The 12,506-nt window shown below is 41.2% G+C and overlaps 1 protein-coding gene across 1 annotated transcript in view; it reads right to left on the reverse strand.

Moving 5' to 3' along the window:
- The window catches only part of ADARB2 (adenosine deaminase RNA specific B2 (inactive)), a gene marked incomplete at its 5' end in the record, with an annotated part of 315,984 nt that overhangs the window by 39,354 nt on the left and 264,124 nt on the right, over positions 1-12,506 (reverse strand). The window contains one exon of the mRNA XM_083866765.1: positions 3,016-3,184. Within this exon, the coding sequence (XP_083722891.1) occupies positions 3,016-3,184 (169 nt within the window). The remainder of the gene's footprint in view (positions 1-3,015; positions 3,185-12,506) is intronic.

Here is a 12,506-nt window from a genome sequence, read left to right on the forward strand (position 1 = left end):
CTTAGAAGCTACACTCAGCCAAGTATGCTTGCTTTCACTGAGATCAATGATAGTACTAGTAAGTTCTGGAAAAGAGGTTCCTTTTCAAAGACAGCATCACACAATAAAATATTTCTTGCACTGGAAGTTCCTGAAGTTTGAAATCCAGTTGCACACACCACTCTCAGCAGGTAGGCTTGGTGGGATGAAGGTATGTGGAAAACAGGAAATACTCTCCACAGAAAAAACTCCCCTGTTCCATAGTGAATGATGAAAAATTTAAGTACTTTGAGTCAAGAATGATGCTCTCAAAAAAACCTCGTCTTTTTGGTTTCAGTTCATTTTTGACTTTGTACAACAGTTTCCTAGCCTGGGAGAGGAATTTGATTTGGGCTAGGTTAATGCAAATGCATTACAATAGCTTTGTGCTTCCCCCAAGCCTGAGGAGATGGTGTGCAGGTAGTCCCAGTGGAGCTGATTTACCCTGTCTGTCCTAAAAATTCTGCAGCATCATGTGTTTTCTCTGTGAAAAGGAGATGTCTCTCTTCTTCCAGAGAAAAAGGAGTAAATATGATTTCAATTTGCAGAAAATGCCTTTTTTCATTTTGAACTCCCCCATTTTGTCACCATATGACAAAGCTCCCAATGATGGCAGAAAACTGTGTAAATTAAAACTGAAGAATATATCATAACACACAATTTGGCTTCCCCATGAACTTTAAGGAAACAGAATTGGATTTGACAATAACTCCAACTCTGTCATTCAAAGGTATTTAGCCTTGACAATGTTGGGTGAGATTTTTATGGTATGTGCTGGTCAGGCAAGTGGTGGTGCCTGGTCTTGGCTGAACATAGAGTGATTTGAAGTTATTGTGAACAGAGCTTGTGCTGCACTGAGGATTCTCTTAGCAAAAGGCTGTTAACATTGATCCAAATAAAATAATAATATGACTGAACATGTTAGGGAGGTGGATCAATACAATAGTTTAAGATACAGTGTTAGCACTTGTTTCCCAAGAGACCATAGCACCATGCAAGGCTGCTACACTGCTGAAAACATAATAATTTAATGTAAACTTGAAAGCAATTCAGAATGAAATAGAGAGAATATTGTTTTTGATTAACCCTTCAATGTTCTTGTCCCTCTTTGTTAGCCAAACCCATGTACTCAATATACTCTGCTGTCTCCAGCTCCAGCCTGAAGTGAAAATAGCCATTATTCCTGTTATTGTTGCTTAGGTGCCACAGTATCACAAGTGTTTACAAAAACACACAATCCTGCTTACATCAACCCTTGTGTCTGTGACCTGATGCAAAACCTGAAGTCAAAGGAAGTTTTTGCACTGAGTTTAATGGCCTTCAGAAAAAGTTATATGAATATGCACTCAAAAATGGAGGGCAGAAGAGTGACCTTTAGAAAAAGCATTTTTTGTTTATTTTCCTTCATTTCTTGGTTCTTTCTATATAATAAATGCCACCTCAGCTTCACTTCTGCTCAGTTTTCACATCGTAGGATAGTTCAGGCTGGTAAGGACCTTAAATCTCTGTCCCAACCTCTTTCTCAAAGTAGTTTGACAGATTGTTCAAGGTTCTATGCACTCAGACTTTGAAAATGTTCAAGACAGGAGGGAGACTGCACAACTCTTCTGAGTGACCTGTCCCACTGCTAGCCTATCCCCATGGGGAAAATTAGTTCTCATACTCAGACTGAGCTTATCTTTTTTCAGTGTGTGCCTCTTCCCACTGCAAACCTTGGTAAAGATGTCAGCTCCACTGTGTTGCTGACATGCCTTGCTGGCTCTGCTATCCCACCTGAAGGCTGACCAAGTCCAGATCTGTCAGCACTTCCACACTGCCCAAGTGCTCTGGCCCCTGAGACTCTGGGTAGCCTCTACTGAGCCAGATGGTCAGATGTCAGATGGTTAACGTGTTTCCTTTGGGGTGCCCAAAACTGCACAGTGATGTAAATGTGGTGTAATGAGTGCTGATTAGTGGTGGATGCACACATCCCTTGACAGACTCCTCATACTTCCCAGGATCCTGCTGACCCTCTCTGTTAGGCACACCACTAGCTCATGTCCTGTGTCCTGTCTGTCCTGTCCTGTTTCTGTCTACAAACCCCATCCCTTTTCAGCAGAGCTGCTCCCCAGCCTGAATTTCTTTCCTTCTTGGTGGAAAGGAGGAAGGTCATTCTTTCCTCCTTGGTTGCATTTGTCCTTGCTAAATTTTCTGTCAAAAGTTCCTGCTGGTCCAGCCCTCCAGCCTGCTGGGATGACAGACCAGCCCTCAGGCACAGTGACTGGTCCTTCCCACATTTTGGTGTCCTCTGCAAAGCTTATAACCAAGCACTAGGTAACCTCTTCCAGATTGCTGACAGATGTGATCAGAGACAAGACAGCATTCTGAGGTATCCCACTTATTGCCATCTTCCAGACAGTGTATGACCCATTAACCATTTAAATGGTAACAAGGTGGATTTGGCTGAAGACAGGAACAATAATTCCACTGTAATGATTCTATATGCTATAACATTTTAAAATGTCATAAAGAAGGAGTGAGTGATAGCATCTTACACTTTGGCACAAAGTTTACTGTGTTGTTAACAACACAGTAATGAGTCAATGAAGATATTAATGATCAATAAATCACTTCCTTGAGATTTTTCAGCAGCAGCAAGGAAGACAGGAAAATGGCTGCATTAAGCAAAATGACTCCCTTCAAGTCTCTGGTCAGTGAATGATGCTAATAAGCCTGCACGTAAAGATTTGTACAAAATCATCAGGCTTCATAAAGCCCAGCTTTATGAGTCATATCTAATAGCCACTGAAAGAGAATCAGCTGAACTAAAGCAGCTCATGACCCAACACTTTAGACTACCTAACTCTCAATTTTTTTTTGTGCAGTGCATTGTTCCTTCATCACCAAAAGACTCAGAAAAAATGACATAAAGAAACAAATAGTTCAGTTGTCTGGAGGATGGATCTGTTCCACTGAAGGCCATATAACAGCCCCCAAAAATCAACAGAATTCAGTTACCTTAAGTGTAGCTCCAGCTGTGAGTAGAGGAAGTGAACAAATGCCCTTCTTGCCACAATTTCTGCATGGCAGTCGTTGACCGCAAGCCCTTGGTCATTTATGTATTCCCCATTTATACATTTGGTACCCGATGACAGCACAATAACCTGAGCTTGCCTGATGTCCAAACCTGTAGGAAGAAAAACAAAAGTGCTGTGAAATTGCTGGGGGTGAGTATGATATCATGATTGTTAAAAGTCCTCACAGCACACGCTTTGATGTGGCAGCCAGACAGCTCTAATGGGATGCTTGTTAAGGTGATGATATGGCCTTTGGAATATGCAGGAATCTCACATCTCTGTGTTATTAGAATAATAAGGTCTATATTTCAGTCTTGCTGCTAATTCCAAGATAAAAGCTTACCATGAAGTTTACTTGTTAAATCAATAACTACATCATAGCAGAGCATATGCTGTAGGGAAGTAATAAAGATCTCCTGCAGTGCTGATAAATGGCCAGGTTTTTATGAGCTGTTGAAGACATTTTCTGGTGGGAACACATACTCCCTGTAATGTTAGGTTTCATTGCTGTTGCACTCTAAGTACTAAATAAAATGGAAGTAACACTTCTGGGGCTGGTCTTTAAAAATCACTAAGAAAATATCCCAACAGATTTGACTTTCAGACCAGTTTCCTTTTAGCTTCTCCAAGAGCAGCTACATCAGTCCTCTTTTCAGTGTGGTCTCAGGGATGGAGCATTTATCACTGAGACCACTTTGTTCATCTGTTGTCTCTCCACATAATGGTGATGGCAATTGAAAGATGTCCCCTACTTGGTCCAGACAGACACTTTCTAGGAATAAATCCCAATTTATTTGGAGTCAGTTGAAAATACTATGAGACTTCAACAGAACATGGGTTTTACTCTAAAACATATCTAATTTAGCCCTATGGACAATTTCAAAGTAGAATTTAGAATTAACTGAACCCAAAATGAAATTATCTTTTGAAAATCACACGTCAGGACTCATCTCTCTGAATACCAAAGAACAAGGCAGCAGCTCTTGGGAAAAACAACTTTTTTGCCTGATAGGTGCTTCCTCTAGAAGTGTCAAAGTAGCCTCTGAGTGTAGGGCTGTGTTTGACACAGTGGCTGTGTGCAGGCAAACACCTGCACAGTACAGAGCACAGTGGCTCAGACTGTCAGTGTTGCTGTGGCTGTGCCCAGGTGGTGTCACCTGAGATGCCCCTGATGTCCTGCCCAATGTCTGCCTCCTGTCTGGGAAGTCCACGAATTTCTCCCCATGCATCTCACATGGAAATCCATAAAAAGGCTCAGTGAAAACACATGCCTATGTTTAGGCAACTGAATCAAGACCTCAAAGTGTGACAAGTCAGTGATAAAGACAGGTCTGAGACTGCAAATACCCACAGGAGGAATGGAAACAATCTTCCTGTGGGCCGTGGTGAGGCTGTTTCTATGGTATTACTTTGGCTTTAGAAAAGCTTTAGGAATAATTTAATAGAGTCAGCGATTTTTTTTTCCTCTTATGAGGTCTATTGAATAGAAGAAAAACTGAAAAATTGCAGAGATTTTTTTGGCTTGGCATGTTTGGGGCCATGTTCCCTTATAAAATCTATTGGTGTTAAATGACAAAAGAGCTGAAGGGAGAAGGAAATAACATTTTAAACAAAAGGATTGGTGCTGCCAATGATTTCCCAGTTAGTAAATGCCATCAACAGCCCTTCCCAATCTCCACATAGCACTAGGACTAGTAGTGGATGACATGCTGTAGCACTGTTGCCATGCTTAATGAATATAATTGCAAATGATATCAAAATTCTTTCATTCCTGTATCAATACAAAACCTACATCAGTAATCCAAAAACTTTAGTGGTAATGTGGCATTGCAGCATTTTGGCATTTGTAGGAAAGGTGGAAGTATTGTGAAAAATTCATTTAATCACATCTGAGCCCCTGGTTGTGAGAGTCTCATACAGAAGTTGTTACAGGTACTAGTGACAAAGTACATGTCACTGTATGCCTGTGCTGAGAGTTTAATCTCTATTTGTTACTATAGATGTGGTCCTAAAAAAGTGGTTAGGAGTATTTATTGGGGAGAAAAAAATGAGCTGGAAATCTTGAAAACCCAAGAAGTGAAGATGGGAATGCACTGGAGAAATGGAGAGGAGAAAAAGCCTTTGTGTTTATTCCAGTTTGGTTAGTAGGTAAAAAGTTGAGGTGGAAAAATTACTCATTCCCTACATAGAAAAGCTCTTATAGTTTGTACGTTAAAATTGCTTTGCTTTAGGGTCACTGCTTTTATGAGAAAAATAATAGATATTTTAGATAGTGACATGTCCATCTAGTTAACAGTGTCTTTCACATGGACTAACATCAAACATTTCATGGGCCACTGCCTGCCACTGAGATGTTTGAGTCCCACTCAGCATCTCAAAAAGCAGTGTGTATTTTCCTCAACAGTATGTAATATTTTCCTTGGTTGGAAGGTCCATGAAAAGAATCAGCTATTTTTTTTTTCTATTTTATCTACACCACTGTAGATAGAGCCTTATTTACCTCAGCACAGCAGGAGTACACCAAGAGGCAATTCTCCCCTACAGAAACCCGTGAACCTCTCTGTCTGCCCCCGAGGACCTCTGTCAATGCTCCTTCTCAGGGCAGTGAGACCAACTGCTTCCTTCTCCTAACATTAGCATGCCCCTGGTGTGCCTCCTCCTCTCCTTCTTCACCTCGTAGTCAAAGCACCAGGCTCTGAAAATACAGAGCAAACCACCTGGGTAAGCCCTCCTGCCCTCTGGGATCTACACCTTCCTCACCCCCCCAGTCAGCCCAGTACACAGCGTGATATCTTTCATTTTTTCAGTCAATTTATCCACAAATAAATTTAACTCTTTTACTCCTCTCAGATGAGGGTAAGATGATGAATGCATTCAGGATTTTCTGTAAGGTCTGGATTTATTCACAAATGAAACAGAAAGGCACCTGACACCTATCAGATGCAGCAACAATATGAATCCCTCTGATATTGTTTGCTATCACAATGTCCACCTGCACAGCAATAGCCAGTGTACTTGGGGGGTTCATGATGGGGTGAATTAACTCCATATGTTGGCTTTCAGTGATGGGGGCCCCAGTAGGTTGCCATGTGTGGACACAACCTGGGGTGTTTGCTAGTACTGGCAAGGTACATGTTTGCAGAACATCACTTAGTTATTGCCTGGGGCTGGAAGGCAAAGGCTTCCAAGAATTTGCAGAACCAGTCAGAGTGTTAAACATTAAAGATCTCCATGTATTTTCCATTTGCAGTGTCAGAAAATAATCCATGCTCCTCTATGCTCAGAAATACCCAGGAGTTATGTCTCACTGCTGTGGCACTTGGAAACCCAGGTGTACATGACTTATGCATTAGCTCTGAAATATTTACACCTCACTGGGGAGCCAAATGGAGAAAGTGATCTGTGACCAACGTAGCACTGTTCAATGCTGCCTGTGAGGGCACCCAGCATGATGAGAAATACTTCCAACAACCTGAGAGTTGTCTGCTGTGTTCAGGAGCATACATGCTAACAGGTTTCCTCTTGCATCCCTTGTTTGGTACATACACAGAGTTGGTTTATCCCCTGTGTAATGTTTGATATTATTGCCAGTGAACACGGGAGGAATTTTTCTCTGAGAACAAGACATGATGCCTAGCTGATGAAGGCAGATTTTAGCATTGACTAATCATGCTGGCATTTTAGGCAGCATTTCCAGCTCTGGAGTCTAGATATTTGCTTCAGTGATTCAGAATTAATAGGCACTTCTGTACATTTGTCTATTTTGCATTAAAACCAGTAATTACTAACTCTTGTTATTAATGTTTACTTCCAATTTTATTTTGCTTGCAGAATACTTCAAATTTCTCAAGCCATTTCTATTTATGAAAGTCGAGCTCCCTCATAAACATTGATTAATTTATCCTCAGACATGTGCATATGCAGACTGTGCACATCCTCAAGCCATGCCTAGGAAAGCTATGGCTTTGTGAGTGGCAGAAGCCAACATAAACAGTAAGTAGCACCACCAGCCTTATGGCACCTACCCTGCTTAGGGCTGTACAGCAGGGTTTGACCCAGGACAGAGATTGCTCCCCACAAAACTCATGTTCTTACTGAGGGGAGTCAGGTGAAAGATCCAGGGATGTAGCTGCATTCAGGTTATTTGACAAACAAGGAGAAATGGGCTACATTATTATGACCTTAACTCCTGACCCACTGATTATCAGAGTTCATGAGGCATTTCCTACCCTCGCTGCCTTCTGCAAAGTAATGTTTGAGGAGACATTAGGTTAAAAGTAACTAGTGAACGATTTATAACAGGCACCTGCATTACGTTTCTATTATTTGCCTAAAGACTTCTAATAGTTTTCAATTTGAAAAGGAAATGGAGCAAGGGAAAGAAAATTGGGAAGCTGTGTCAGCATAGTGGCTGGGTCCTGGCTAATACCCTGTTGTTGAGGACAGCTGAGAGAGCAGAGAGGGAATTCACTACATTTTATCTTGACAAATCCTGTCAATCACTTAGCTGTGATATAAAACAAAAAATGTACACATAAATGGCACATTGCCTTTGATCACAGATTCAGTCTAATGATCCAGGAAGGTAACAATCCTTTCTGGTGCTCTGTTGAAAGCCTGAGCCCACCCTGGGTCTAGAGGCAAGAACTCCTCTCACAGCCAGGCAGGGGGAACCTCTAACCCCCAGTGTTCATTTTTTGCCTGTCAGTGACAGTGCAGACTTTCACTCATAGCTGAGCTGTTGAAAAGAAACTGGGTTTATTATAAGCCATTTCCAGTTTGCTGACACCAGTAGGGAGATTCATTTCAGCTGTTCTGGATAACCAGAGTTTAGATGTCCATAGCTGAGCTAATTGCTGCAGACTCTCTTTATAGTCAAAGGAGAGGAATTTTCCTGGGAGGTGATTCATCTGGCCTACTTTAGATATTTGCTTTTTGATAGTCTACATTACATCTCAGTATTGCCAGCTTCTCCTCATGAACTCTGAAGACCAATAGCCAGCCAGAAGAAGTAAACCTTTCTACACTGTGGAGAGATGCTCTTAGTAAGATTTCCAAGCAGCAAAATACTGATCAGAATTCCCCAAACCATAAGAGGGCAAGCAGAACAAATCTAGGGCCTTTACATTTTTTCCCCCTTATGTTTAAACTTCTTCAGATAACTTTTTTCAGCTTTTTCTCCCTCCACAACAATTAAGGACAATTGCGTCAATGTTAGTATATTCAAGGATGGTCATTTTGCCTTGAGCTGACCTATTACACACAGAAAGCAAACAGGGCTATTTTCCCTATGTGACCTCCCAAAACACCAGGCCTGCAGCCACAGAATTTGCAACTGAAACGATTCAGAAAGATGTTGACAGAAGAGAGAGTAAGCAAGCAAAAATATGGTTTGCTCAGCAGATAAGCTGGATGTGGAGAACTGGCTGACATCTTACAGACAATGGTTATGAGCTGGGCTTTTAAGTCAGCTGTGGCCATAAACACAAAATGCCTACACCAATCTGCTTGCAGACACAGCTGTACCAATGAAACAAGTGAGTTTTGGCTAGTCTAGTCAATGCTTCCACTGATTTTAAAAGTTACTCTTCTAGTGGGATATGATCATTAGGACCTTCCACAAGAATGAGTTTGTAGCCTTGCATATTTTTGTGTTGGAAAATCAAAATCATGAGGTAATTGCAAGAGGTGTAGACTGGTACCTTCAATCAGCAAACTGAATCACACTGGCTGTGTATCAGAGAACTGTGAAATTCAGTGAGCCTCATTCACACAGAACAGGATGGAGTTTACAACTACTAATGCCAGAATGCAACTGGGATCACACTTTGGTTTCTCAGCAGCTGGCATGACATGTAGAGAAGCACCAGTCAGTATGCAAGTGACTATTGCACTGCATGTTTTAGATCCCCCTAGTGGTAGTAAAATCTATCATCTTTTTTAGCATGACACCGTGAAGACAGCTCACTGCTCGAAAGACATTAATTTTAAATTAGAAAAAAAAATCAGAAAAAATCAGGTTTGATTAATTAAGAAAACCCACACCTCTTTTATTGGGTGGGAGACAACTTACACAAAATGCAATGCAGTAAAAGGAAAGCCAGAAATAATGATAGTGTAACATCAGCCCTTCTGAATAATTCATGGGATACAATTTCATGTTATTTTAAATGGTGCTGCTTGTCTCTCTGATAAGCAATAATTTTATGCTCTTTCTTTACCTTTTTTAACAAATCAGTCAAAAAGGATTGTCTATTGTTATCTGAAAAAAAGTGTATTTGGAATAATTTTCAAGGCAGCTTAATTGAGCTCTGATCACAGAGGAAGGTTGGTTTTTTTTTTTTTTTTTTTAATACACTCTACTCACAGCTGAATAAGTTCAGGTTTCCATTTCAGATTTATTTAGGGAAGGAAAATTTCTTGATGTTACATAGAACTGACAAGTCCTGCATTACTTTCTCTTATCTTCTTCCTTGGCAGCCCTATCACATTCTTAGAATAGCTTTAATTTTGTAATAAGAGATAGTCAAGACATGAAAGGGCAGTGATGCTGGAAAAGCTGCCTGCAGGGACGTGCTGTGGGAACAGTCCTGCTCCCCACTGTCCCAAGGCAGATCCTTGAACCTGTGCAGAGCCCTGTGGGCACTGCTGCCTGCCAGCCCAGCAGTGGGCAATGTCCCACAGAAAATACTGCCAAAGAGGCAAAGAGTTCTTCTCCCTATCTTCTCTCTCAAAAAAACCCCAAACCAAACCAAAAAACCAACAACAAAACAAAACAAAACAAAACAAACCACAGCAGGAAAAGGACACTTTTCTCTGGAAATTGAAACCATTGCCCCTGTATGTCAGTGCTTACATGAGGGGTAGGTCTATGGTTAGAAGTGAGGGATGTGTTTACCCAGGTCCATCAGTCCATTTTCCTCACCACTTGGTGATGCATCTACAACCCCCTCTATTCTGAGGCTTCAAGAGGAGTGAAATCAAGATGTATGTGCAAGGAGGGAGCTGAAGATTGAGGGGCTGGTGTGTGGCATGGTGTACCTTGCTCTTCAGTTTTGATGCAGGATTTGCACTCCTGACACAGGGAGTTCTGCTGTTCCTAGCTCTGCATGGAGAACAAAACCACACTCAGGACAAAAAAAAAAAAAAAAAAAAAAAAAAAAAAAAAAAAAAAAAAAAAAAAAAAAAAAAAAAGAGTGTAGCCATAAAAGAAGAACTGTGCACAGCAGGGATGATTAATAGTATGCATATATCAATTCACAGTATGCATTTATCTGCCAGCCATAAAGACTGCTGCAGCTCATTTTTTTCCTCTCCATTTTCTATTGTACCTGTGGTAGCAATTGTGGTAATTTCAGTGACAAACAGGAACCTGGGACTTCAGTGAGGCACCCTGGCTGTAACCCCTAGCTCACACTGGGCGTCCCAAGGAACACCCCTGAGGTGGATGGGAGCAGCTGATATGAAGTAGCTGACTAAAATATGGGAAGAAAGAAGCATGTTGAGGGCTTGGGAAACAGAAAAGCAAAAATCTGAACAAAAGGCTGACACACAGCTAGCAAATAATAGGAACAAAGAAGTGGCTAGCAGTGAGGTTACAGATGTTTAGGGGTATAAATGAATCACTGGAGTCTTTGAATCATTGGAGTTGCACAGGGATTTCCTTTCCTTACATCAAAATGAGGGTTATGTGGAACTGAATATATTACATCAAAATGAGGGTTATGTGGAACTGAATATATTGTACTTCTGTGGAAAGAGAGGGTGTAGAGGGGGCCTCTGAGAGCCTCATATTTTCATCCTTTATTAAAGTGTTGAGTAATCCTCCCGCTGACTGTGCTGCCTAGGGAAAGCAATTCTTTGCAGAGCTCTTCATCTTCATCAGTGAAGGAGCAGGGTCAGAGTCACAGTCCTCTCTACCCTGATCTCTGACCCTGCTGTGCTGGAAGCAAGAGCCAGGGTATTGTCTGAGAGTGGCTGTGGCTCTCCTTTCACAGCCAGGCATAGTTAATTTTGCCCAAACCCATGGGGGTGGGGAGGGGTAGGGGAGAGCACTTGTAAATAAGTTCCAAATTCAGTTTCTCTGAAACAAAAATCCCTTTCTGACACAAGCCCATTTTGTACTTTTTGATCACATCACGGGACACCTGAGAAAGGATTATTGTGCTAATCCATTCTGCAAGATATTTTTGTGCAAGTCTTTCCATTAAATCTCACTCAAAAGCTGGATTTCCAGTGTGGAAAATAATGGTGAGAAGGTTGCCCAAGAAGATGGAAATCAAAAAACAAAGGCAAGACTGCTGGGGGCTGGAGTGCAGAGTGACCCAGCAGGAGAGGAAATTAAATATGCAAACTATGAACAGGGTGTGTGTGTTTCTGAGTATGTGAAAGGTACAACCCCCGAAGAGAGAAGTGGGCACTTAATTCAGAGCAGCAGAACTGAGGTCCTGAGATGACTTCAAAGAAAATAAAAGTCAGGCTGAATAACTGGTAAAAATTATTAACAATGAGATCCATTAGGCTAGAATAGTCTCCCAAGGTACTGTTGAAAGCCCCATTGTTAATTGATTAATTTAAATCTAGACTGGAAAGAACACCTGGGAACAATCTTATGCTTGCAGGGAAAGGTACTGGACAACTTAGTGGTCTCTCCCAGTTCTAATTTCTATGGTCCATTTCTTCCCTCCCCTCAATGGAGCAAAAGGATAAAATCCCTTCAGCTTTGCTTCTGAGTAGTGTGGAAGGAGCCAGTGCTGTGTTTGTGAGCACCAGTGCCCTTCACCTTCCCTTCCTTTCCTCAATACGGGCTTTGGAAATGCAGAGAGGGAGGAGGGTCACTCAGACCAGGCCCCTGCATGCTTCACCCCCATACCATATCCTTGAGGATTTTTTAAAAAAATCTAAATTCATAGTGGCAGAATCAAAGTTATTTGAGAGTTTTTTCCTTTCATGTGAATTTGAACACTGTTTTTCTCCTTAGGAACAGAACTTACACATAATTTGTAATTTTAAAGCAGGACTGAACTGCACTTTCCTGCCATGTCCTGACTGCAGATATCTGAGTTTCTCTAATAAATGTTGTGCCACTGCTATCTGAGCATTAAGTAAATTGACAGTTTCAAATGCTAGTAAGATTCTAAACTGCAGTGAGAAAGAATGAAATCCTGAACATGAATTTTGGCACTTAAGCACAGGAGGAACTTAATTTTATGTGGGATTTTTTTTTTATTGTATTTTTTTTATTCTTTGGTGTACTTGCATCTAAAAAGATCTTTGAATGTGTTTTACTAGGTCGGTAAAGTGAAAGCAATTGTTGCCAAGCCTTTATTCACCACAGAAATTTCTTTTTTTAGGGTGAGATGAACTTTTGGTATTGACATTGGGACAGCTTCCAGTTTGCCTTATCGTAGAGCAGAATGAAAGTCTGACCTT

The sequence above is a fragment of the Zosterops lateralis genome (assembly GCF_965231275.1).
Source record: "Zosterops lateralis genome assembly, chromosome: 1".
NCBI classification, from domain to species: domain Eukaryota; kingdom Metazoa; phylum Chordata; class Aves; order Passeriformes; family Zosteropidae; genus Zosterops; species Zosterops lateralis.